The 22,605-nt window shown below is 45.5% G+C and overlaps 2 protein-coding genes and 1 long non-coding RNA gene across 4 annotated transcripts in view; 2 read left to right on the plus strand and 1 right to left on the minus strand.

The window, feature by feature from the left end:
- The first annotated feature begins 8,891 nt into the window (after positions 1-8,891).
- LOC121597066 lies at positions 8,892-19,094 on the plus strand. The gene is made up of 3 exons (XR_006005372.1): positions 8,892-9,308; positions 10,399-10,648; positions 15,556-19,094. It is a non-coding gene; the product is annotated as an uncharacterized LOC121597066 (long non-coding RNA).
- A 504-nt stretch (positions 19,095-19,598) lies between these two features.
- Positions 19,599-22,605, plus strand: part of LOC121597058 (protein Gawky-like) — a 49,365-nt gene continuing 46,358 nt past the window's right edge. Inside the window, exons 1-2 of one of the 2 annotated variants that reach the window (XM_041922536.1) lie at positions 19,599-20,023; positions 20,086-20,267. The gene's annotated coding sequence lies outside the window, so the exon portion shown is untranslated. The remainder of the gene's footprint in view (positions 20,024-20,085; positions 20,268-22,605) is intronic. The other variant, XM_041922534.1, reaches the window with a different exon arrangement.
- On the minus strand, positions 21,237-22,515 carry LOC121597064. The gene is made up of 3 exons (XM_041922555.1): positions 22,203-22,515; positions 21,979-22,134; positions 21,237-21,904 (listed from the first exon to the last, which is right to left on the minus strand). Exons 1-3 carry the CDS (start codon positions 22,337-22,339, stop codon positions 21,340-21,342), a joined length of 858 nt encoding a protein of 285 aa, XP_041778489.1. The 5' UTR covers positions 22,340-22,515; the 3' UTR covers positions 21,237-21,339.

Below are 22,605 nucleotides of genomic sequence, written 5' to 3' on the forward strand. Positions count from 1 at the left end.
GTAATTTATTCCGATTGCACAAGAGCGTCCTTAATGATAGTGGAATGTTTTTAGAAATTAATTAGCAACGACCATAAACGAGTCAAATGTTAATAATAAGAAGAAAAAAAACGCCGAAATTTGTAAAATTGCAACCATGCGCTGTTTTGCGTAGGCGAATGCGCAAACATGTGTGTGAGGGAAACGTAATCGCACAACGTGCCTCGTGCCCATACAGTGCGCTGCTCGAGAATATTATGCAATCAGAGGCCACTTACACTCTTGTACTGAGGCAAGACAAGATCATGTACGGAACTTTTTCGTTCTTACGGTTGGTAGAAGAGCTTGGTAACTGTCATACACATGTGTAATAATAACCTTTGCTTTACATTTATCGAACCAACCAAAATGCTTCATAATTCGCGTGCCTTCGCTACCCTTTTACCCCATTTTTCAACCCCATACAAGATAACGACACCATTCCACAAATAAATGCACAAACATTCCCTCCCGAACTGTTTTCGGCTGACCTGTGTGTGTGTGTGTTATCTTGTTTTCTTAGCCCCCCAAATTATTTGTTTTGTTTGTGTTTTGTGTTCCACAGCTGATTCCAACGCATGGGGGCAGTTGTTTTTTACCCACTGCAAACCTTGTTGTTTGCCAAATCCAACGTGTAGATGACGTTATTTAGCTATCACACCTTTCTCGTGCATTTTTGTATATTTTCGTACGCTTCTTTTAATAGATGTCGCCCACGTGCTCATTCCTGCGTGTATTTGTGTATTTTTTTTTATTGTTTGATGCATTTTTTGGTTAAAAAAAACCACTGATATGAGCTGTATTTACCTCATGGAGAGTGTAAATTAAGATAAACGAGCTATAATGTCGCGAATGATGCTCATATGATGCAATATTTCATGTTTCTATTGCCCCAACATTTCACCAATAAATCATACCTCTCTTTGAGGAACAAAAGAGCATCCTTCAAAACAAACAGTTTAAATTACAACCGTTTTGCTTCCCGCCAAACCGGGGGTTGCGTGATATCAAGATAACGCCAAAAATGAGTTCGTTGGTCGTTTGCGTCTTGCGTTATCTAGCGGAATAATAAGAAATGTACAACGGTCAACGGCAAGCGTTGGGGATTTTCGCGAACCGAAAACAAATCGTCGATCATCGTTGGTGTTGGTCGCGCGTCGGTGGTGGTGGCGATAGGATGTCGTTTGGCTTCGCGCCATCTGATCAATTGTACGCCGGCTCGCGGGTGTTTGGGTCGTTGACCGCCCTAGACAGGGTGGCGATTATGGTGCATTTTTGTAGGTGTAATGGGCCTACGGGTGTGTGTATGTGTGTGTTTGTGTTGATAGCAACCTGTAATAACATTTCAAACCGTGTGTGAGGACGTGACCAGCGGACAGTTGGCCCCCTTACCGTGCAAGGTGTTTGTTTTTCACTTTTTGCCTCTATGAACTCTCGTGTGTGACGATGTACAGGTTCACAAGGCATTACATCTTGGATACATGCAGGCTTGAAGCAAGAAATCAATTATTAGCATATCCATAAATGATAAATATTTCTACAACAAACGATAAACGAGAATCTAATTCCAGATATCACAATCGAAACCTTTTTGATTATTAATGGAGCTCATCATTTAGCTCAAAGTTACTCTTTAAAAATAGAAAATAAATAAATAAAATCGTTCACCTGTGACCCTAGCAATGTCACGGCTCACGCTCCTCAACTATATGAAGAAAGATGAAACAACAAATCCCAAAACACAACATAAGATAATGAGCCATTCCATCGCCGCTCTGCTGGGGCGTTGTTGTGTGTGTTTTTAACAGCATTATTTATGCTCCCGGTAGGTGTGCCAGGCGATTAAAGCTGCCTTTTTCGCCACAGTTTTAATTCCACTCCTTCTATTGATCTCTTACAGTTTTCGGTGGAAAGTGGAGAAAGGCCAATTCCATTTCTCGATCGAATTTTCGATGCAGACGCGGGGTTCGCTTCACCGTCATCACTGGCGATCGCGTTTCACGCCGCATAGCCCAACATGAGCTGGGAAGAATGAAAGAAAATTTGCGAAAATGGAACCGCATACACGATGCTGCATGTATCTCGGCCCCTTCCTCCCCACGGGCCTGTACGTATCAGGCCATTTTTGACCGATGTGATAAACCATAATCACAACACACAGTGGGAGGTTGGTGGGTAGGCGAAGGAAAACTTTCACCAAAATCAAGCCAAAAATATACACCGAAACGGAATGTGCAACACCACACAGCCACGAGGGAACGATCTCGCTCTCGATCTCGCGTGAAAGAAACAAGGGAGCCGAGCGAGCTATGTTTAAGCCATGAAAATCAGCAAGTTTGCCATTGAAACGATCACGCTTTTCGCGGCCGCAAGCAGGTCGAATAGGGGGGGGTGGAGCTAGAAGGAAAGGCGTTTTTCCGGTTGGTTCCAAGCCACAGTCGAGAAACTGGGTCACACCAAACGACCGGGTAGAGAAAACTGCTCCAACAAGTTTACTGCATGCGTGTGTGTGTGCGTGTCGAGTGAGGTGATCGCAACCGGGGAGGGGTGGAGTGCGGAGAAAGGATAAAAAGAAAGTTACGATCGGAAACCTACCCGTTCCTAAGCGACCGAATGCCGCTGCCTGCCTACTGCGGCGTACTTGACGGTGGGGCCCGGCGTGCGGTTGTGTGTCAAAAGTAAATGTTTTGCTTTTGCTTTTGCCTCTTTCACCGTGGGACCCGGGAGAACTGGGAGGGAAATGCTATCTTTCACAACCGCCCCGCTGCCCGCGAACGGCTTGGTTGTGCGATTGCATCGTCGTTAAAGCCGGCAGCCAGCAGTAAGCCAGCAGAGCCATCTTAGAAGCGCGAATGCTAGGTGCTGTGAATGTGGTATGGTTGTGGTAAACTACACAGCGTGTGAGAGAGAAAAAAAAGCATTACGTGTGGAAGGGAAATGAAGATGAGAGGAGCAAATCAGGGGAACCAGTGTTAAGGCCGCACAGGAGAAAGCGTACCAATCGTTTGAAAAGGTGTAGGAAACGCACAGCGAAAACGATCACTAGGTCGCAAACAATCTGAGATGGGTTTGAGTAATGATAAGCAAGTAGGTAAGCAAGTTAGTAAGCAAGTTTGTAAGTAAGAAAGTAAGTAAGTAAGCAAATAAGTAAGTGAGTAAGTAAGTAAGTAAGTAAGTAAGTAAGTAAGTAAGTAAGCTAATAAGTAAGTAAGTAAGTAAGTAAGTAAGTAAGTAAGTAAGTAAGTAAGTAAGTAAGTAAGTAAGTAAGTAAGCAAGTAGGTAAGTAAGTAAATAAGTAATTAAGCAAGCTAGTAAGTAAGTAAGTACGTAAGTAAGCAAATAAGTAAGTAATTAAGTAAGTAAGTAAGTAAGTAAGTAAGTAAGTAAGTAAGTAAGTAAGTAAGTAAGTAAGTAAGTAAGTAAGTAAGTAAGTAAGTAAGTAAGTAAGTAAGTAAGTAAGTAAGTAAGTAAGTAAGTAAGTAAGTAAGTATATAAGTAAATAACTATATTGGATAATTAGTACGTTAGTAATAAAATGAGTATGTAAGTAAGTAAGTAAATAGATAATTAGTATAGATAAGTTAATAGATAAGTTGAGAACAGAAGAAAAAAAAGAGAGTAAGTAGTTCAAGCTATAAAAAAGCAGGATATTATTTATCTATGTCGATAAGTAAATGAGAGAATATGCAAGTAAGCAAGTAATTTGGTTAGTGGGTTAGTGAGCAGGAACATGAATATAAAACTAAATCAGTAGATGAGCAACTAAATACATAATTAGGTATGTCAGAAATTAAGGCAGAGAGTAAATAATTAACTACGTCCATCAATAAGTAATATTGTAGGTATATTGAATGAACAGGTAAATAAGTAAGTAAATAAAAAGGTTTATATAAGTTAAGTTCTCTCGGATCATGAGATCATGAGTCTCCAGTGAATTTCCCTTCGAAATATTCTAAAATAATACACACCACAGAGTTTGCGAGTTTTCCAACAAAACACACTTGAAAGACACTCGGTCCGCTCAGACAGTCTGCAGACTACTCGCAATGATTTATGGGACCGTTTCAAGAGCGTCCAATCGTCTGTGAAGTAGGATGTTCTATTTTCTGCCCCGACATAATGGTGTCAGGCTGTAGCACCAGCAGCGAGCCGGTATGCACTTTTACTGACCTTCTTCAACGGATTACGGGCGATAAATTCAGCTTCGCAATAACAAACTCCCGTTTTCTATTAGCACGGCTGCTGTTGCACCTTTGATAATCATTGGTGAAGCTGTGCTGAGCGCTGCCGATCTGAGCCACAGGAAAATCACGTACGATCGTACAAAACCAGCCACAAACGGCAGCACCAACCGGATGACGAGAAGGAAACGATAGCAAAATAGACACAGAATGGCACACCGTAGCATAGAGGTAGCACGAAACAAAAACATTAAAACACACACAACGCCCTCGGGGAAGCCAATGGGAGGAAGGCCGGTGCGACGTTGCATGATGTTGGGAAGGTACAGAAACGAGGCCACGGGTTTTTCGTGATCGTTCCGCCCTGGAACCGGTTCTTGATTATCGTCGTCGTTTCCCGCGTCCGTTCGGCACAGACGATGCTATGCTGTGGCCACATATTTAGAACACTTTCACTCACGATTTCACACACAACGCTACACACTCACACTCGGGGGGATGCTGTTTCGAGGTCACAGCGCGGAGGCCGGCAGAGATAGGGAAGGGGGTTGGCACAGCACGGCCAAGTGATCCGTGCGACCGTGAAAAAGCATTTTCCGGCTTTTCCACCGAGCGAAGCTAGTATCTGTAGGGCAATGGGTCGTGTGTGTGGTAAAGGTCATAGTTCCACAGGAGAACTAGCTATTTTAGTACGGTGACTGTGAAGTACTTTCAGCACAGATTCTACGTATTGGATGAGATTTCAGATAGAAGAAAATTAATAAAAAAGTATCTAACAATGTGTTTGCAATAATAAACGCAATACAAGTGCTGACCAATCCATCCTTACTTACAATTTCATGCCAATCGAAAAGGAAACTTAAACATATCGCAAGCAGCATAACTACGAGCGGAGTGAGCATTATCAGCCAAGCAAAAAAGCCCCCGATCGCGCGCCGCACGCTTTCGCTTCACTTTCATAACAAATTACAAATTATTACACAAATGAGCTACATTCGTGGGTATTGTGGCGGCATACCTCAACGCCCGCGTACGCGCATCGGACGAGCTTTTCACTTCGGTTTCCGATTTACTGGCGTTGCTTGCGTTGGGAGTTGCCGTGTTGCCACTTTCTTCTGAGGCGTTCTTCGCCGACAAAAAACTTTCAATTCGGCACCTTTTTTTTTTTACTCATCTAACCGTCGTGGGTACGACGAGGAGTTGGAAGTTTGGAGTGCCGATGGTGCTCCCATTTGATCATGCCTCATTACGTCGGGCGTCGGACGAATCGTGTCATGGGAAAGTGGTTTTGTGATGGTTAGTTCAACAACAAAAAATCAAAAACAAGACTATTGTGTTGAACGTGTTGTGATTTTCTTATAGCAATAACCATCTAAACAACGTCAAACATAGAAAAGCTTTAAATGAAGCACAGCTTTGTACATAAAAAGCATTAACTTACTTATGTCAAAATCCAATGCATAATTCTCCTCACTCATTCGTTTGCGTTAAAATCTCATCCAACCCTTTTGCATCAACTTTCATCTTCCATTTCGATCGCTCATACACACACACACACACACACACACACACACACACACACACACAGAGACACCTTACACGATCGAGTGCTCTTCCGCCAGTATAATCGTTTCTGGTTCACTGGTGCCATAGAAAGCTTCCTCGCCCCTTTGCAGCTTGACTGCTGTAATCATCATCAGCAGCAGCAGCTTCCCAATTAAAGCATAAGCGGCTGCGGCCGTTCAGTTTATTCATTCACTCGTGCTCCTCCCTTGCTCTCTTTCTTTGCCTCCCAAATGCAACACTATGAAATGAAAGAGATTCCAATGAAGCGACCACTGTAGTGCAAGAATTTTCACGATTCGCTTTCTCCCTTCCGTAGCGCTCGGGAGATGAATACAGCGAAAAGGGGGGAAAAGTGGAACTCAACACAGGGTACACACACACACACACACAGGCACACTATCATACTCGAGTCATATGAAGTAATCTTCAGCCGTGATGGTAATAATGTTACACTCCGTAGCACCATGTCCCCGATTTGGCGCTGCATTGGTGAGCGCGCACGCAGTGGTGTTTAGCGCCGGCAAAGAAAAGGTGAAATTTCCATCGCGTTTTCCTTCATTGCAGCACAGTTTTTTATCGCATCTCTTGCTTTCCTCCTCTGTGGCTGTGGCACAGATTGCTCAACTGGTTACAGTGAAGGTACCATAAAGTTGTTGCTGTTAAATGCTCATAAAACAAATAAATAAATAAATAAATGGCAAGTGCCACTTGAAATTAAATAATACATTCAAACCCGAATGAAATTGTAAAACTTTGGGGATAAAAAATTGGTTCACTTTTTTCCATCCACCACTGTCTATTTTGCATTGCAGTCCTTCAATGCGCATCCCTCAAGGGTGACCAAGCTGCCAAGGTAAGGCCTCTCAAGCACACAGACAGACACACACACATACCATCCCACTTTCTTCTTTCACTTGGACCTACAGCATAATACTGCACTTGCGGGGAGAGCGCCCGCGCACGCCCCCTTTCCATTCCAGCGGGGCCACACCACTTTCGGGTAAGACTTTCCTTCTGCTAGCGATGTTGCTCTTTCCAACAACGTTTCAACGAGGCGGTTACAACAACAATCATTACAGCAACAAGCTTTCTCCAATCCGCTTCTCAACTGCTCCTCCTCCTTCTGCTAGTCGGCGTTACCGTGTGCAATGAAAACAACACCGTCTTCTCCCCACGGAAAGCGGCACGAAAAAGACCGGCCTCAAAACGGTTTCTTTCTGTGTGTGTGCCTCTCAAACTGCCGCATACACGGCTGGAAAAGGGCACAAAGTCACTAGGTCAAGACTTTCACGGGCGTTCCGTGCTCGGCTCGATGCATCGCACCGTTGAAGACACCTTTGGCAAACGCAGGAAAACGTTGGAATTGGAAGTGGGTTTAAGTACAAAACGGAGGTAAACACTGTCATGCAGGAGTAGGTTTGAGTTTGTCTTTTGTAGTATTTGTACAAGGGAAATATATTCTGTGCTGCATCATGGAGGCGCCTAGTGGAATTGAGACACTTTATCCGTGTTTTAATAATGGTGAATTCCTTGTTCTTATATTTTTTTTTACAAAAAACAACTTCTTCAATTAAGGAACTTCTTGTTGCTGTTATTGTACGTTACATTATTTCGCTCAATTTTTGGGCCACCGTAATGGATGACCTCAATACTTTGACACGCTCTACAGACGTAAAACCGAGAAAGATTCTTTGTGTAAAACAATCATAAAAGGCAACAATAAGATAATCAAAAGCTTTTAGTGACAACACATCTACCTCTTCCTTAAGAAACATGGAAAAAAATCCCCTACAAAAAAATAAGAAAATGGCACAGTTATTCTTTGCCGGGGAAAATCACGTCGCAATAAACATGGTTTCGTAATTAAAGACGGCTGATTCTGTGCAAAATTATCCCGTGAGTAAGCTTATCACGATGACATTTCGGTTGCTTTTTTTTTGGCACAACAACACAACAACCTCATCACACTGGTTACAAGAGCATCCCTTGAGCTCAAGCTACGTATTTTGAGACGCTCTCGATCACTTGTAAGATCGTACGCGACAGATCGTCAGCGAGCCGTTGCTTAATTTTTCATTCAATAATATTGCCCAATGTCGTGACAGAACGCGTCAACACACACACACACGCGATCCGTGGCAGTGGTAGAGCATTCGCGTGTCTTCCCATGCCTAAATTTAACAACACCCCCTGCTCCACCCAATGTGCTGCGGCCGGTAGGGCCAAAAATAACCCGATGACTCTGCACAATCCGTGGGCCACCAATGTTTTTACTTTCTCACTAAGAGTAGCAAACTTTCGTCCCCTCTAACCCGTGGGGAGGGGGGGGGGGAGAAAAAGAGAGAGAAAGAGAGCGAGAAGTTTGGTTTTGCAGTACTTCTAGCCGGCAGCTTACTTCGCCATATGGGATCGTACATCGCGATCGACCTCGTTACGTGATGGCGAATGAATGAAGGAAGAAATTTACTATACACCCCGAGCGCACACGCACACACGGCCGGTGACAGCTGACCGTAGCAACGGACATGTTGGCCTTGTCTGTTTCTCTGTTTCGATCGTTTCGGTCGACACAAAGTCCAACTTCCGGTGAGGCACGTGGCGAGATTTGGCCACAAAAACATACGAAGTTCATTGTACCCTTTGACGATTCTTAGATAATTTGAAGTATACATTCTATTCTAGTTTTTAAAAACAAAATTTAACATTGATATTAAAGGGATAGATGAAAAGCATAGAAGAGATCTCATTGAAAACATTAAGAAAAAGGGTTATGCAAACTAATATCAAAATAAAACTAGAATCGAAACGAATATCAACAAAATTGTGTGTATCTAGTTTATTAACTTGTCTACTAAATCCTATACTAACAAAGCCCCTGTGCGCTAGAATACGATCAAGTGAGCGATCGTGTGCTCTGATCCGAGCAGCCGAGCGCGGGTTGGCGCGCAGTGAGCGGTGTAGCTTACAGCACGACAACTGTCAACTGACAACTGTCATAGAAGGGCATACACACACCGTGCGGCGGTGACATTCGCGGGCAAGGACAGCGGTGACGGAATGCTGCATTTACCGTTATTTCCATCTTGAACGTTGCCTCTACGGGTGTATGTGTCTGTAACCCTTACCTCGCTGTACGCTGATGATAAACAAGCACTTCCCCGTGCTAGCTTAGCCGTTACCTTGCCGTCTAATGAGCGCGGCTGAATGAAAACAACAGTTTTACCATTTACTCACAGCCCTCCCCCAGGTAGCACCCTCCTTCAGGTTTGAACGAGGAACCCAGGGCTCACCCGCGATGTTCAGTAGACCCACTTTTGAGATTAGCCCATTGGCACCGTTACGGCACACCGACGGGGATTTGTTGTCGCCGCAAACAATCCAATCACCATCATCATTACCGTCGTCATCACCTCGTCGCTTGGTTTCGCTGTGCGCTAGTTGGATGATGATGTGTCGCAGTTGCCGCAAGCCCTTACACTAGTAACCATGGTATCGATCACTCAGAGGGTTTTGGTATTCAAGGGAGAATTCGTACGATTCCAGGTAAGTAAGAGCATAATTGAGGAATCATGAGCATCTTTGTCCAAATTTTAACACCGAACGTTCGTTGAGGCCTTTAGTTCGCACCCTTACCGACATCGGGACAGATTACACCGGGTCGTCTGTCACACCACTGTCACGCCACTGTCATATTCAATCCATCCATCTTCCGGCTCACGACACACTCTGATGCGTGGAGGGCGGTTGGCTTCGCTCATACATCGCACAGTACATCCACAAAGCTGACTCTATCATCGCCTCAAGGCATCGTGCTTGTGGCTAGGCGGAAATGTAACGAATCTTTCTATTACACCCCGGGGCCAACCCAGGGCGGACCGAAAACCTTGTGCAGTGCAAAACATTTCTTCGCCTTCAAGTTACCGAGCATCCGAAAAGGGGATGCGCTCATTGTCGTGCACTTTGATACTGTGTCACGATGACGCATAGTACGGGTAAGGTGCCGGGTAATTGTACCAGAGCGGCTCGGTGATGTGATTAAAACCCGTTAGAAAGGCCCTCTAGAAGGGCACGGTTGAAACGAGAGCGTTTGCCAACCTAACGATGAGATAATCTATTTACAGTAACATTACATTCACTATTTAATTAGATAAATTTATCTTATATACATAAAAACTTAAATCAAACTATGAACTGCAAACAATCCAAGAGCATGATTTTAATTGTACAAACATTTTTGTGAGCATCAATTTTCACGAAACCACTATTTAAGCAACCGAAACATTCCCAATGTCATCTGCGTTGCTGGTACCTACAACATCCACCTCGAATAGCTTCCCACAAAATCTGTCAATTAGCATTCGTCGAAAATAAATCATTACCGTGGCCTAGATTCGAGCGTCGAACCTTTACCGCGGGCCGCCCCAGAATTGGTTCTTACATAAATGGTTTATTCACGAGACGCCGCGAGCCGGTGTGGCATCATCATTCGTTATCCTTGACAAAACGAACATTTTAAATCTATGCACCTCTTTCTTTCTATCCCAAACTCTCTTCACCCCCTCTCTCTCTCTTTCTCTCTCTCACCCTGTCTTTCATTCTATCTCTCGAAAACACTTTCGAAACCGAAACGCAGTAATCGGCGAGCGCGCGTAATTGCGCAACCGGCCCGAGCGAAGGTAGCGAAGGCCGCAGGAAGCAAACACAAACACCGCTCGGCACGCGAAAGTGAAGCGTTCTAGTTTACGCACCGGGCCAGGCCACAACACCGCCTTGCCGCGCAGCAAACGGGCGAATTGGCAATCGCGCAAACACCAAGACGCCGCGCAGACCCTTTCCCGACCCGAGTGACAACAACGACGACGACGAAGACGACGCGCCGTAAGGTTTGTTTGGGTTCTTTTACATTTTTGTTACCTCCCCCCTCTTCTCCCTCCCGCGGCTACACTATTCCCCTAGCTAGTTTCACGCTATCACGCTTCCGCTTGCGCTTATGTAACCTCCGCAACACGCGTTTCCTCCGTAGCGGAAGGCGACGATAGCGCAAACGTTCTTGCGCTAGCTGATGCGCACTCACTTAACGCGCTTGTGAGGGGTAGGGCTGTGTGCACAACCCGAGGGCAAGTGTTACTGGGGTGTGTGTTACATTAAAATTAGTTCAATATCAAGCGTGCGTGCGTGTGATTTTGTAATGTCCGCGTGTGTTGTAGCGCGCGCAAAACTCAAACCCGCCCCGAAATGAGGCGCGTTGCGCGCAAGGCCACGTGGTGACCTGTTTTAGCTGTACGATTGTTTGGCGAACGAGAATGATATTACATTACCGTTTAGAGGTAGAACTTTTTTAGAAAGACAATAATAAGACAGAATAAATGAAAGCAGAAATATGCAAAAAATTGCTTCTTATAAGCTATTGTTAAGCTAGTTACTGCTTGATTGAGAAGTGACAAATGAGGCCAATTGGCTCTAAGTCTCTATAAAATAATAATTAAAAAAATAATAAATAAATAAACTTTAAAATACTGATTGATTGATCTCCATTGAAAAATCTTCCCTTACATTCTATGATGCAACTTAAAGTAAAATATGTGCTAATTTCATTACTTAAACGTCTCTTACAAATCACCCAATCAGATTTGGCAATTTTTCACATCCCACGGCCGTACAACAGCTGACCAAATGCCAGCAGGCCAATCTCACCCGTGTTTTCGATTATGACACAACACACGGCACGTTCTCCAACTCCCACGTCGTCCTTTCTTTCGTATGGATGAGCTCTCATCGCTCATCGCGTCATTTATTTCGTTTGTTTGCTTAATTAATTGGTCGAAAATTAAACGAGAAGCTTGCCCCCCTCCCCCTCACACACACACACATATGCACAGCACCCAGCTGACAAAAACGAAGCGCAGAAGATTATCACAAAACATCCATACAAATAAACAGACCCCGAAATGTGCGATCCTCGCTCTCGCTCATCATGTGCTCATGATTTCACAATTCATCTTGTTAGCACGCGCGCTTGCTCCACCGCTTGTCCCTCCCCTTCTCCTCCCCCATCGGTCCGGTACAAATAGAACCTTCGAACCCGAAGAGCTTACATAATACGGCTGTCTTTCCTCACACAAGAAGCAGAAGAAGAAGAAGCAGTGGCAATCATTCTTTGCGCCCGCTCGGCCAAGCCCTCCGTGTGTGGTGTAAGCGGTTCCTTCCTCAACATCCGAGCGGGTGGACGGGCGGGACGGGACGGGACGAGCGAAACGCGAAGAAAGTTGGGCCACAGCGTGGGGTGGGTAAGAATCTTATTTTTAGCACGGCTTTGAGGTGAATTTAGAAATTACAGAAAGATTCGCCACCGCCACCACTAGCACCCCTTCAGGGCAGGGCACGCTTTTGTCGCCATTCCTCCCTGCTTCGTGTAGGCATGATCGGAAGATTATTTTTATTTGCAACGGCATACAGAGGCGTAGAAACAAAGCCCCCGCTCTGTGTTGGTCGGACCTACCGCGAAGACGCAATACGAATTTCCCACCCGGCCTTGTGAAGGAAGGAAATTTCCTTGTAAAGGTTTTTGATGGCGTCGAATGGTCCGTGGGGGGGGGGGGGGATGATTAAGCGATTGCCTATCTCGTGTGAGACTGTGAAGCAGAGGGAGCGTTCTGAAGTACGATCTTGTATTATTTGGAGAATTGTATAATAATTTAAACACATTCAAACATACAAACGAAGTGCTCTCTCTGGTCTGTTGGAGTGTGAGCAGTGTGGTTTATAATTAAATGATACTCTCATACCATGTGCCATTCCGCGTCTGTCCACTGTCATGATTAATAATTCTTTCCTCCGGTTCCATTAAGCAGTCCGCACACAAAACAAAGCACCTCACTCACCGTTCCACAGACCGAGCAAAAAGGCAAAAAAAAAAGGCAACGGACCCCTCAGTGCTCTGGTCTGGTGCATTTTTACCGATCGTTTTCGCTGCATCTGCAGCCCGGCTGGTTTGGGGTGAACTGCAATATGGCGTGGCGTGGCGTGTCTGTCTGACCCAGAACGGGAAGTAATGGTGCTATCAACAACAAAAAAAAACGGAGCAAAAAATAACCCCACATATAAAACGGTATCTTCTCCCTCTGCTGAAACAAAGAATGAAAGCGAAGTAATAAGTGCATTATACACACAACAAGCACAAACAGAATGCATCGATACACACACCAGTCAGCGCTCGAATTTAGGTCAGGATCTTCCGGGGGGTATTTTCGGTTGTTTTCTTACCCTCGTACTGATGCAATAACAGAACATCCTGTTCACTCTGTTTGTGTGTGTGTGTCTGAGGGAGTAAATAAAATTACGCTTTTGGGTAATGCAGCAGAGTGCATCAAAATGACAGCAGAAAGCAACCGGTGCTGCACATGGTGTGATGGAGCGGCGAGAGAACGAGGGAACAGCACAGAAAGCAAAAGAGAGAAAGAAAGAAAGTGTAAGACACTGATAACAATGGGGCAATTGGGGGCCTCAGCACTGCAAATGAGTGGGATGCGTTCCGGTGCAGTTGAAAGTGTGTGTGTGTGTGTGTGTGTGTGTGTAAAAATGGCCATGACGCAACCAAGCGCACTCAGGGGTGAGTTGCAATTATTCTGTTGACCAAATTTGGATTATTACTGTTCCGTCCCGCTGCACGATGCACGACTACTTTCACACTTTACACTTACTAATAGAATGGATATGATTAAATGATCACTCTGCACTAGAACTGGCCACCCCCGGGCTGACCCACACACATGTGTTTGGAATTGTAAGATGACATCAGACGCGCAATGGCTGTTCAAATACGTTCAACTCGGTTCTCACCTCGTTTTGCGGGAAGATGCGCAAAAGGCCACCTTTTTTTTCTATACACCCCTGGCGTGTGCCAGATTCGGACGATCATCAAAATTGCCCATGGCCTCTCTGAAGCGTCATTTAGCACCGCTGCACCATTTACGGTAGAATGCGCACACGAAACACGGTAGATGCACATACAGATACAAACACAGAGAGAGAGAGAGAGAGAGAGAGAGAGAGAGAGAGAGAGAGAGAGAGAGAGAGAGAGGGGAGAAATAGAAGAGAATGGCGTCTGGGGCTTTCGGCCGTCTGACCGTTACGGCTGACCTACATCTACAACCCGGTGCACGGAACAAACGGACCATTTCCATACAGAGAAATTCTGTTCTTATCGTTCTGCAACATCAACTTTCCCGGCTGTGCCTGTATCGTGCTTTGTTCTTATGCGACCTGGTTTTGAGTGTGTTGCAATATGTTTTAAAGTGAAAGAACCCCTTTTCCATTACTCCAACAGATTGATTTACATTCTTTAAGGATTGCATAAGCGCTCCTCCTCCAGGGGTAACAGCAATACCGTTAACTTCTTTTCCGTCCTCCGGAATGACTCGACTCACGGCAATCATCGGCTGTTAAATAATGCTGGTTGGCTCAATCATCAACATTCCAACAGATCCAGTGTCCGGTGGGAAGAGAGCACTGTCCCACAAGAATCGTGTACCAGGCTTTTTTTGGGTAGGCCGTCAAAAATCAACAACACGAACACGAAAAAAACTCAACTCTCATCAATCTATCACCGGGCGGACTGGTCACGATATCGTATGCTTCTGCTTCTCTCTTTCCATGCCAGTTTATTTACCTTTTAATAAACACACACACACACACATCCACAGAACTGTCCAATGTTCTCTCCTTCTTCCATTGATTGACCCCGAAAAACCGGTTGACCGGTTGGTGATGTGTTCGATCAATCTTGGGGTGTGGCCCCTTTCGAACGATATGGGGGTCGTCTCCTGTTATGTCCCGAACGAACTTTGCCTCGTCGTGTACGTGGTAAGAAACCGTTTAAATTCCCATCAACTACGAACTACTTGCAATGATCTTCCAAAAAACACACAGCATCATCCCACCCGATGAACGGTGGGCACCTGTCATGGCCACGGTCACGGAAACGGGCGCGTATTCAAATGTTGCTTCCCCTTCTGCTCCTTCTCCCCCCCCCCCCCCCCCCAAAAAAAAGCGACTCAAAATGAAGCAAACAAAAACAAAAGCCCCCCTCTATCACCTTGTTGTCGAGCACGGTGCAAACAAACTTACATTGCAGAACATAGTACAAAAGAACATCCATTTCCTCCCGGTGGTAATGGATAAAAACGAAAGAGAAGAGAACAACACATCACACAGCAAAACGGACCACAAAAAAACACACACACACACACATCACACGTTACGGGGTGACAGTTTGCCGGTCAAGTTTGCCAAGGGAAATGACATTTTGGGGCAAAAGTGGGTCAGCGGAGAATGTGTTTATTCGTTTATTCACTCGTTCGTTTCGTTTCGTTCGTTTGCATTTTGTGTTCAAATTTGTTCCACAGAGTTACCCACAGAGTTAGGAGGGGAAGTTGGCAGATGAGAGAAGGGAGATGTTGTCATAAACACTTTGGCCAGTAAACGTATGTGCTATGTCAGCAAACGGCACTACACAACATAATCAATGGCTACTAAGGTGAAAAATACAGTGCGTTACTATTTTTGTCTCACCGATGAGGAGTTTGGTTGTATTGTTTTCATGTTGATCACTATATTTTTTCAGTTGTTTTGAAACATTTCTCTTTTTCTTTGCTTCTAGTTCAACTTATAAATCATTATTTCAATTTAGATAATCTCCTGAGCGACTTATAGGTTAGGTTATGACATGACAGCATGACACTCTTTCAAATAAGACCTCTTCTATCGGAATTGCTGTCCCTCTCTCCAATAGATCACTCACTGTGAAACAGCGAAGCAGCTAACTTCTAACCCCTGGATGATTGATGATCAAAGAGGAAATGTTTCAAATGGTCCCCGCCCAACACGCCATGAAATCCCGCCGTGTTGCACACCGGGAGGAGCAGCAGCAGCACCACCACGAACCGCGTGGGTTGCGGCGGATGAACGTGCACGACCGGCAACACGACGCGTCGATGAAAATGTGGGACAGCGGCACTGGCAAATGTGGGACAACCGTGGCAACCCACACACACAACCTCTACGCCACCACTACCAGCACCTCCTGCACCAGTTGTTGCATGCAATCCGGGAAGATAGCTGGTCCCGGTGGTAGCACGTTTTCCCCGCTCCATTCGCTCCAGGCGAGAAAAGAGCTTTCTCCTTTCTTTGTGGCTGTTTTGCTACACATCATGCAAGCGTATTTTTCTGTTTGCCTTCGCAATAGGGCACTTCGAGCACAAATGAACGTGAAACAAATCTATTACGAATCTTACAAAACAGAACACGAAACGGCACACTAAGAAGTTTAATGAAAAGTACCAAAATAAGCATAAGAAAAGAAATCAATCAGAAAATTGAAAATTGAAGAAAGGTCAGCTTAAGAAAAAGAAGAACTTAAGAAGAAGAAGAAAAAACAACAGAAAATTGAAACACACTTAGTCACAAAAAGTAGAACAAACGCCAAACGGAACACGCTCGGTTGGTAACGAGCTGCGAAAAGAAAATGGGAAAACAAATAGATCAGAAACCGTTTAAAGCAGAGGCAACGGCGAACAAAGAAGAGCGAAAAGAAAGTAAGCAGAAAAGATAAGGGTGAAATTATCGACCGCATCGGATAATTAAAGTGTTAAAAAATCGAATCAACACTTGCCGGTTGCGCAATTTGCAACGGTTCCCGGGCGCGTAATGATATAATTGAATGGTTCGGTATCGGCCGAAGCCTACTATTTTCAACCGTAACAAGCACGCACGCACCAACGGTGCCTGTGGATGGGAGCGTTCGCCCGAGCAAATCATAATCCGCATCCTTCAAAGAAATGTGTACCTGTTTGCCGGTTGCTCGTTGCTAGGCAACCGGTTGATGTTGGTGGTTTATGATGGTAACGATTAATTATGATCCCAAAATCAGTACAACTAGGTTATTGTTCGTTCTAGGTCACGTGAATAGTTTTGTTCTTGTTTGAAGCTCCATTTTCTTCTTCCTTGGCCGTTTTCTTCCATATTTTCTTTGCCATTCTTATTATTTTCGTTTTTGGCAATAGTAGGAAATTGTGTTCAACGTGCCTTACAACACTTCATAATTTGTTATATTTCTCCTTCAATTCTGTTATTAGTCGCTCAGTTCAGCTTTAAACCTCCTTTTCTTTGGCCGTGACTTTGCCATAGTTTCTAGGGCATGTAATTTTACGCCAACAGTGCAAGCAAAACAAAGCAGCAACACGCGTTCGCCGCGCGGCCTGTCCCGTCGTTCGGCTAGGGGTAGCTGACATAACGAGTGCCGAGTGCGGGCGCCGGAACATGAGTGCTTTCACTTCAACCCGGGCACCCGGGCAACATGCGGGCCGACCAGCCCCATCGCCATGGTATGGTATTGCCATTGGTGGCTTCAGTTTCAATATCAATGCCTAGGCATTGGCCGTCATCAGGGCCAAACGTACCCGAACCGTACCTCCATCGTTGGAGCGGTGGGGGCGTGTTGGAGCGATGAGGTGTTGGTGTTGGTGGGAATTGCGGTCAGCTGGGTGGGAGGTGATTTAAACAATAGGTGAAAGGTTATTTACGCTGCTCGATGTAGTTCGGAAATTGTTTAATAATTGGGTCAGTTTTTAACATTTTACAACACATGGACACATGGAAAGTGCTTTAGAAAGGATTTTTCCTGTTTTTCATAAAACGTGTATCGTACAGTGTAAGCATAGATATTAAGCTCTTCATAGTCTGCTTCTACAGTTTTTGCTTTCATTGCGCTTCTATGGCTTTCTGCTCGATACTTCAAACTCCTGTGCAGCAAACTCGAGGCAACGCTACTGCAGAAAGTTTTGCTAATCCGTAAACCCACAAACTTGCTCCTCCATTCTCTCCATTCGGCGCAGAATTCCCTCTTGCTCCCTGTCGTCGGCAGTACAGAAAGATACACAAAACCGTCACCATCACTCTCTTTCTCGCGGCACTACTCTCACGCCAAACAGTTTGGTGTCACGAGCCGGCCCAGCTTAACTCGGCTAATCCCTGCCATGTCTTGCTGCCATTGCTGCCACTGTCCCATCCAACCCGGCTGGCCCGTCATCCACTATTGCGAATGTCTCGCTTCTGGTGCGGAGAATGCGCCGGGCCTCGCACGGTGCCCGAAATTAGGTCAAGTGTGTGCCGGTTTGAATAATTCAATGCTTGGCTACTTTCAATGCCGGTCGTCTCTAGCGCTCTAGCGCCCCCGTTTGGGTCCGATTTTCCTCGCCTCTCCAATTGCCCGTGTGGCCTGCCGGGTGGAAATGCCAGACGGGGAAATTACTTTCATCTTTTTGTTACGAAAGTGTTGAGGCAATAGAGTTGAGGATGGTTGTGTGTGTGTGTGTGTGGGTTGAATTGTTAGACATACGCAAACTGGGACACATTTATATAGCAAAGCGAAGATGCGGGAAATAGAGGAAGTTTCTGTGTCTAACACGTCTATTACTTCAGCAATTTGTAATCGTTTCTTACGCCTTTGCTTTTTCATTCTATTATTCGACTCGTTCGTTTGATAAGGGACTGATGGTTGATATAATGGATCACATTGTAAAGCGTTTTCAAAATGCAACAATCATCGCCAACCATAAAAAATATGTATATCGTGCACCAAACTGACCTCATTTCACTGCAACTGCAACGCAAATGCAACCGATTGGTGGCACACACTTTATCAAAGCCTAGATAATTTTATTTCGTACCTTTGTTATCAATCAATAAGCTGCTTTTGAGGTGAGTAATAGTAACAGTGAATATTACTTAAACTTATGTACACTTTGTGAAGAAAAAGGGGTCAAATTGTATGATACAATCTGCAAGAATTAACGACCCAATCTGGCCACAAAGCTTCCACGTTACAGTGCTTACTTCATCCTCCACCGCACAAAGAACTGACATAAGCCAAAATATTATTCGCCCAGGTCGTCTGAACCCGGGAACCCGGTAATCGATACCGCAAACATCACAAAACAAACCATCCCTCGATGACGATGCTGACAATGATGATGATGATGATGATGATGACGGTGATGTAAATATGGTCCTGCCGCCCGTTCTTGTCGATAACAATGGGACCTAGCGTACTCTCCTCCCCTTCCCCCACCAAGAAGTGACCCCATTTTTGAAATCCTCAAAAGTAAAACCAAAAAAAAACCAATCCTCCTTCCCGGTACTGCAGCCGAAGTGCAGCGGGTGCATGCGCCTGGCAACTGGCGTGACTCGCGAGAGATAAGCGATCGGGTAAACATGCACCGCATGTGTGCGTGTAAAGTAAAAACCAAAAAACACGTGTGTGTGTGTGTGTGTGTGTGTGTGTGTGTGTGTGTGTGTGTGTGTGTGTGGTGTGTGTGTGTGTGTGTGTGTGTGTGTGTGTGTGTGTGTGTGTGTGTGTGTGTGTGTGTGTGTGTGTTCCCGAAAAAAAATCGCATCCCAAAACCTTTACAAAGAGCCAGTATGGCCATATGCAGCGCGCTGCACCGTTGCAAAAGTAGGTCTCAGCCGAATGTAAACACCAACCGAAAAGAGCGTGTGGAATTTTCCATGACGGGAAGCTAATTTGTGTGTTGTACTGGCATTTCTTTTTTCTTCACTGGTTTCTGCACTCTTCACCACTACCGATGTATTTTCTTCTTAAGCTTTTCAAAAAGATAGCAAATTGCAAAAAAATACACCACGACCACAAGAATGGTTTCGAGAAGAGGAAGGCGAACCCCCCACTCCCGGGCCCCCGTTTAGCAAAACGAAACTGCCCACGTAACGGTATAATAGGAAAAACAAATAACAATTCTATATCGCGCACAGTGGTGGGGCCGCGCTCTGTCTGTGTGCTGCTGCACCAGATAGGCGCGATGTGGATGCAATTTCGGCACCCCAAATATGACGATGTGTCGGTGTGACAGGTGATGAGTTGAATGACCTACCACGCTAGGGAGCGAGCGAGAAAGAGAGAGGAGAATATGAAAAAAATCGCACAAAACAGCAGGCCATGACAGTCGTAAAGCCGGTCGGGGCACCTACGGAAATCCCAAATGTTCGAATCTGGTCTTGGTGTGAGTGAAATTGCTGCTATTCCTCCGACAAAGGAGGCGAAGGTGGATTACAACAATGGCCGATAAAAATGGCAGTGCTACAGCCCCCAGTGCAGTTTGGTGATAGTCGAAGCGATTGAAAACTTTTGTGACAGTGAAATCATTTATCATACATCAGTGAAAATGAATGACATACGGTTAACAAGAGTAACACCATTTTCATATTGAGGCATCGTGTGTTGCTTACTTTGGTTTCATCGCCATTACAGATGGTACACGGACAGTCGACGAAATTGGGTCAACTCGGGATGGAGAAAACCGTTCCTCAATATGGCTGAATTGAGGATATTACACAAGAGAATACGTGAGCGGAATGATTGACGCATCCGGTAAAGCTTTTCGGAATATTGAAGAAATATCGATAGAATCGCTAGGATCTTCCTTTTGCAAGGTAATTATTGCTGCTATTTTTACTCCATTAAATTAAGGAACTAGTTACTTTAAGGAATGTGTTCCATCTTCCATTTCTCCCTCATTTCCAACCAGACCAGAGATCTCCTTGTATGTGCCGCCACTTTCGCACTCAACGACCCGTTCGTTCCTCAGAGCATTCCGATTCTGAGTGATCGGGTTCCCGGGAGCGTTTCGGTTCGCTGCAGTCTTCCCGTTTTCGCAAATGTGCATCGCCTGCCTTCGTTGTTGTTTTTCACTTATCTCCTATTATCCCTCCCTCAATGCACAAAACGTCCACCAGGAGCGGCAGACGCGAAATTAGGTCACCGTCTGTTACGGCCATACCGGTCATCGGTCCCGGCTTTGTCCGCGACACAATTTATTCAATCGTGCAGTCGATCGTGTGCTCTCTCCTCCTCCTCCTCCTTTCTCTCTCTCTCTCTCTCTCTCTCTCTCTCTATCTCTCTCTCTTCCACGTATGGATTCGTCTCGTGGCTGGCGTAATCATAGGACGGGGGAGGAGATGATCCAAACGAACGGAAATGGAGTAGTAGGAAAGGTAGGAGGTATGGCTGTGGTGGAAAATAAAGAAGAAGAAAAGGTAATTGCTCCCTTTTGGCTGCTGTAACATTATGATGTGTCCGTTCGCACACCAAACATGCCGTTGAATCACTTTGATTGAATGTGACAAGAGTCCGGCTAATTGCTTTCTTTGATTCAATTAACTCATTGTTGCTTGAATTATAACAAGACAAGTCAAACAATTCCAACGGTTCCGAATTTCCTTGCAAAGGATCGTTTACGAAAGTATCATAAAAAAGGTAAACATTTTGAATGGATTGAAAAAACAATCAACACAAAAGCTGTGCTACTAAGAAAATAAGTGTTATACACACACACTGTCAAATCGTATAACAGTTTGTTCTTTCCCTCATTTTCACTCCACGCACACACATGCACACGGATGTAACAAAAGCGAACTGCACATATTTATAACGTGTAAAATGGTGTATCGCACTTACAAACAACAACTGGCCACATCTGCCGACGCACAATGTCACACACGCTTATCAGTACATGGTGCCCCTGTCGTCGTAGTATCCCTGATTCTGCTTGCCGCCCGCCCCATCGTCCCCACCGGCAAAGCCCCGCCCATTTCCACCGCCCTTGGTCTTGGCGTGAGGGTTCTGGAACCGATTGTTGCGACCTTCGATGTGGGCTCCGTTCCGGCCCAATTCCCGATCGTACTGGTGATGCCCGCTGCCCGGCCGGCCCTTCGATCTGCCGGTCGCCCCGTCCGCTCCCCCATTCGCCATGTAGCGCGTGTCCTTGGCATCGCCGTGCCCGCTCGGGCCACTGTTAAAGTCGGACAGATCCTCCTCATCCAGCTCGTCCATGTCGAAGATGTTGGCCACCTCCAGCTCGAGCGCCGAGTCTTCCACGCTGGCCTGGCTGCGGGGTGGCTTGTGGGGCTGGTTGGCTTTCGGTGGCTTCTCTCCACCACCACCACCACCACCCCGTTTCCCGCCCATGTATCCCCCCATCGCTTCCACATCATTCCGATACGGACCAGCGTAATGATGCGGATGTCGATTGCCGTGGATGTTTCTCGCATTGTTCATGTAATCGTTGCGTCTGGAACGAAATGGAAGAGTGTCGGTGAGTGTCTAATTAACCAGCTTCGAATCGTAAACTAAAATCGTCATTACGCTTTCGTTTGATCGGTTTTGTGTCCCATGCCATGGGCAAACACTTCCATCGGGTAACCACCATGCTGGGCTGCCGCCGTGTTGTCCATCCGTCTTCGGTCTCGCCTATCGCCGGCATCGATCATTCCGCTCGGATATGACGCATCTGCGGATTGACTAAGCAGAATGAGCCATTTAGCACTGACAGCGTTCTAAGCCTGCCCCACACGTTTACACACACATACCCCATCCGGTAATCCTCCAAAAGTGTTCGCGTTTTCTTCACGTACACAGCGAGCATAACCGTAAGCACCAACAGCAGAGCGATCATACCCCCAAACACCGCTATCATCAGATACAGTTGATTCTGTAGCTCCATCATCCAGGAAAGTCGGGCGAGATATTCGTACCTTTTACGCTCTTCTACACATCTACACAGGAAGACACAGTTTCAAAAGTGCAAAACACACCCACTTTCCAGCCATTCTGCCCAATAATTCGGCACCACACAGCACCCAACTTGGGTGGAAATTATTTTCTGCCGAAATTGTACGATAGCACCACGTCGGGGCCAAACTGTTCACTCGATACTTTCTTATCACAGCGAGCAACGCAGTTTCGGCATTTTTTTGTCCTTATTTTTGCGTC

This window comes from Anopheles merus, chromosome 3R (genome assembly GCF_017562075.2).
Source record: "Anopheles merus strain MAF chromosome 3R, AmerM5.1, whole genome shotgun sequence".
NCBI lineage: Eukaryota > Metazoa > Arthropoda > Insecta > Diptera > Culicidae > Anopheles > Anopheles merus.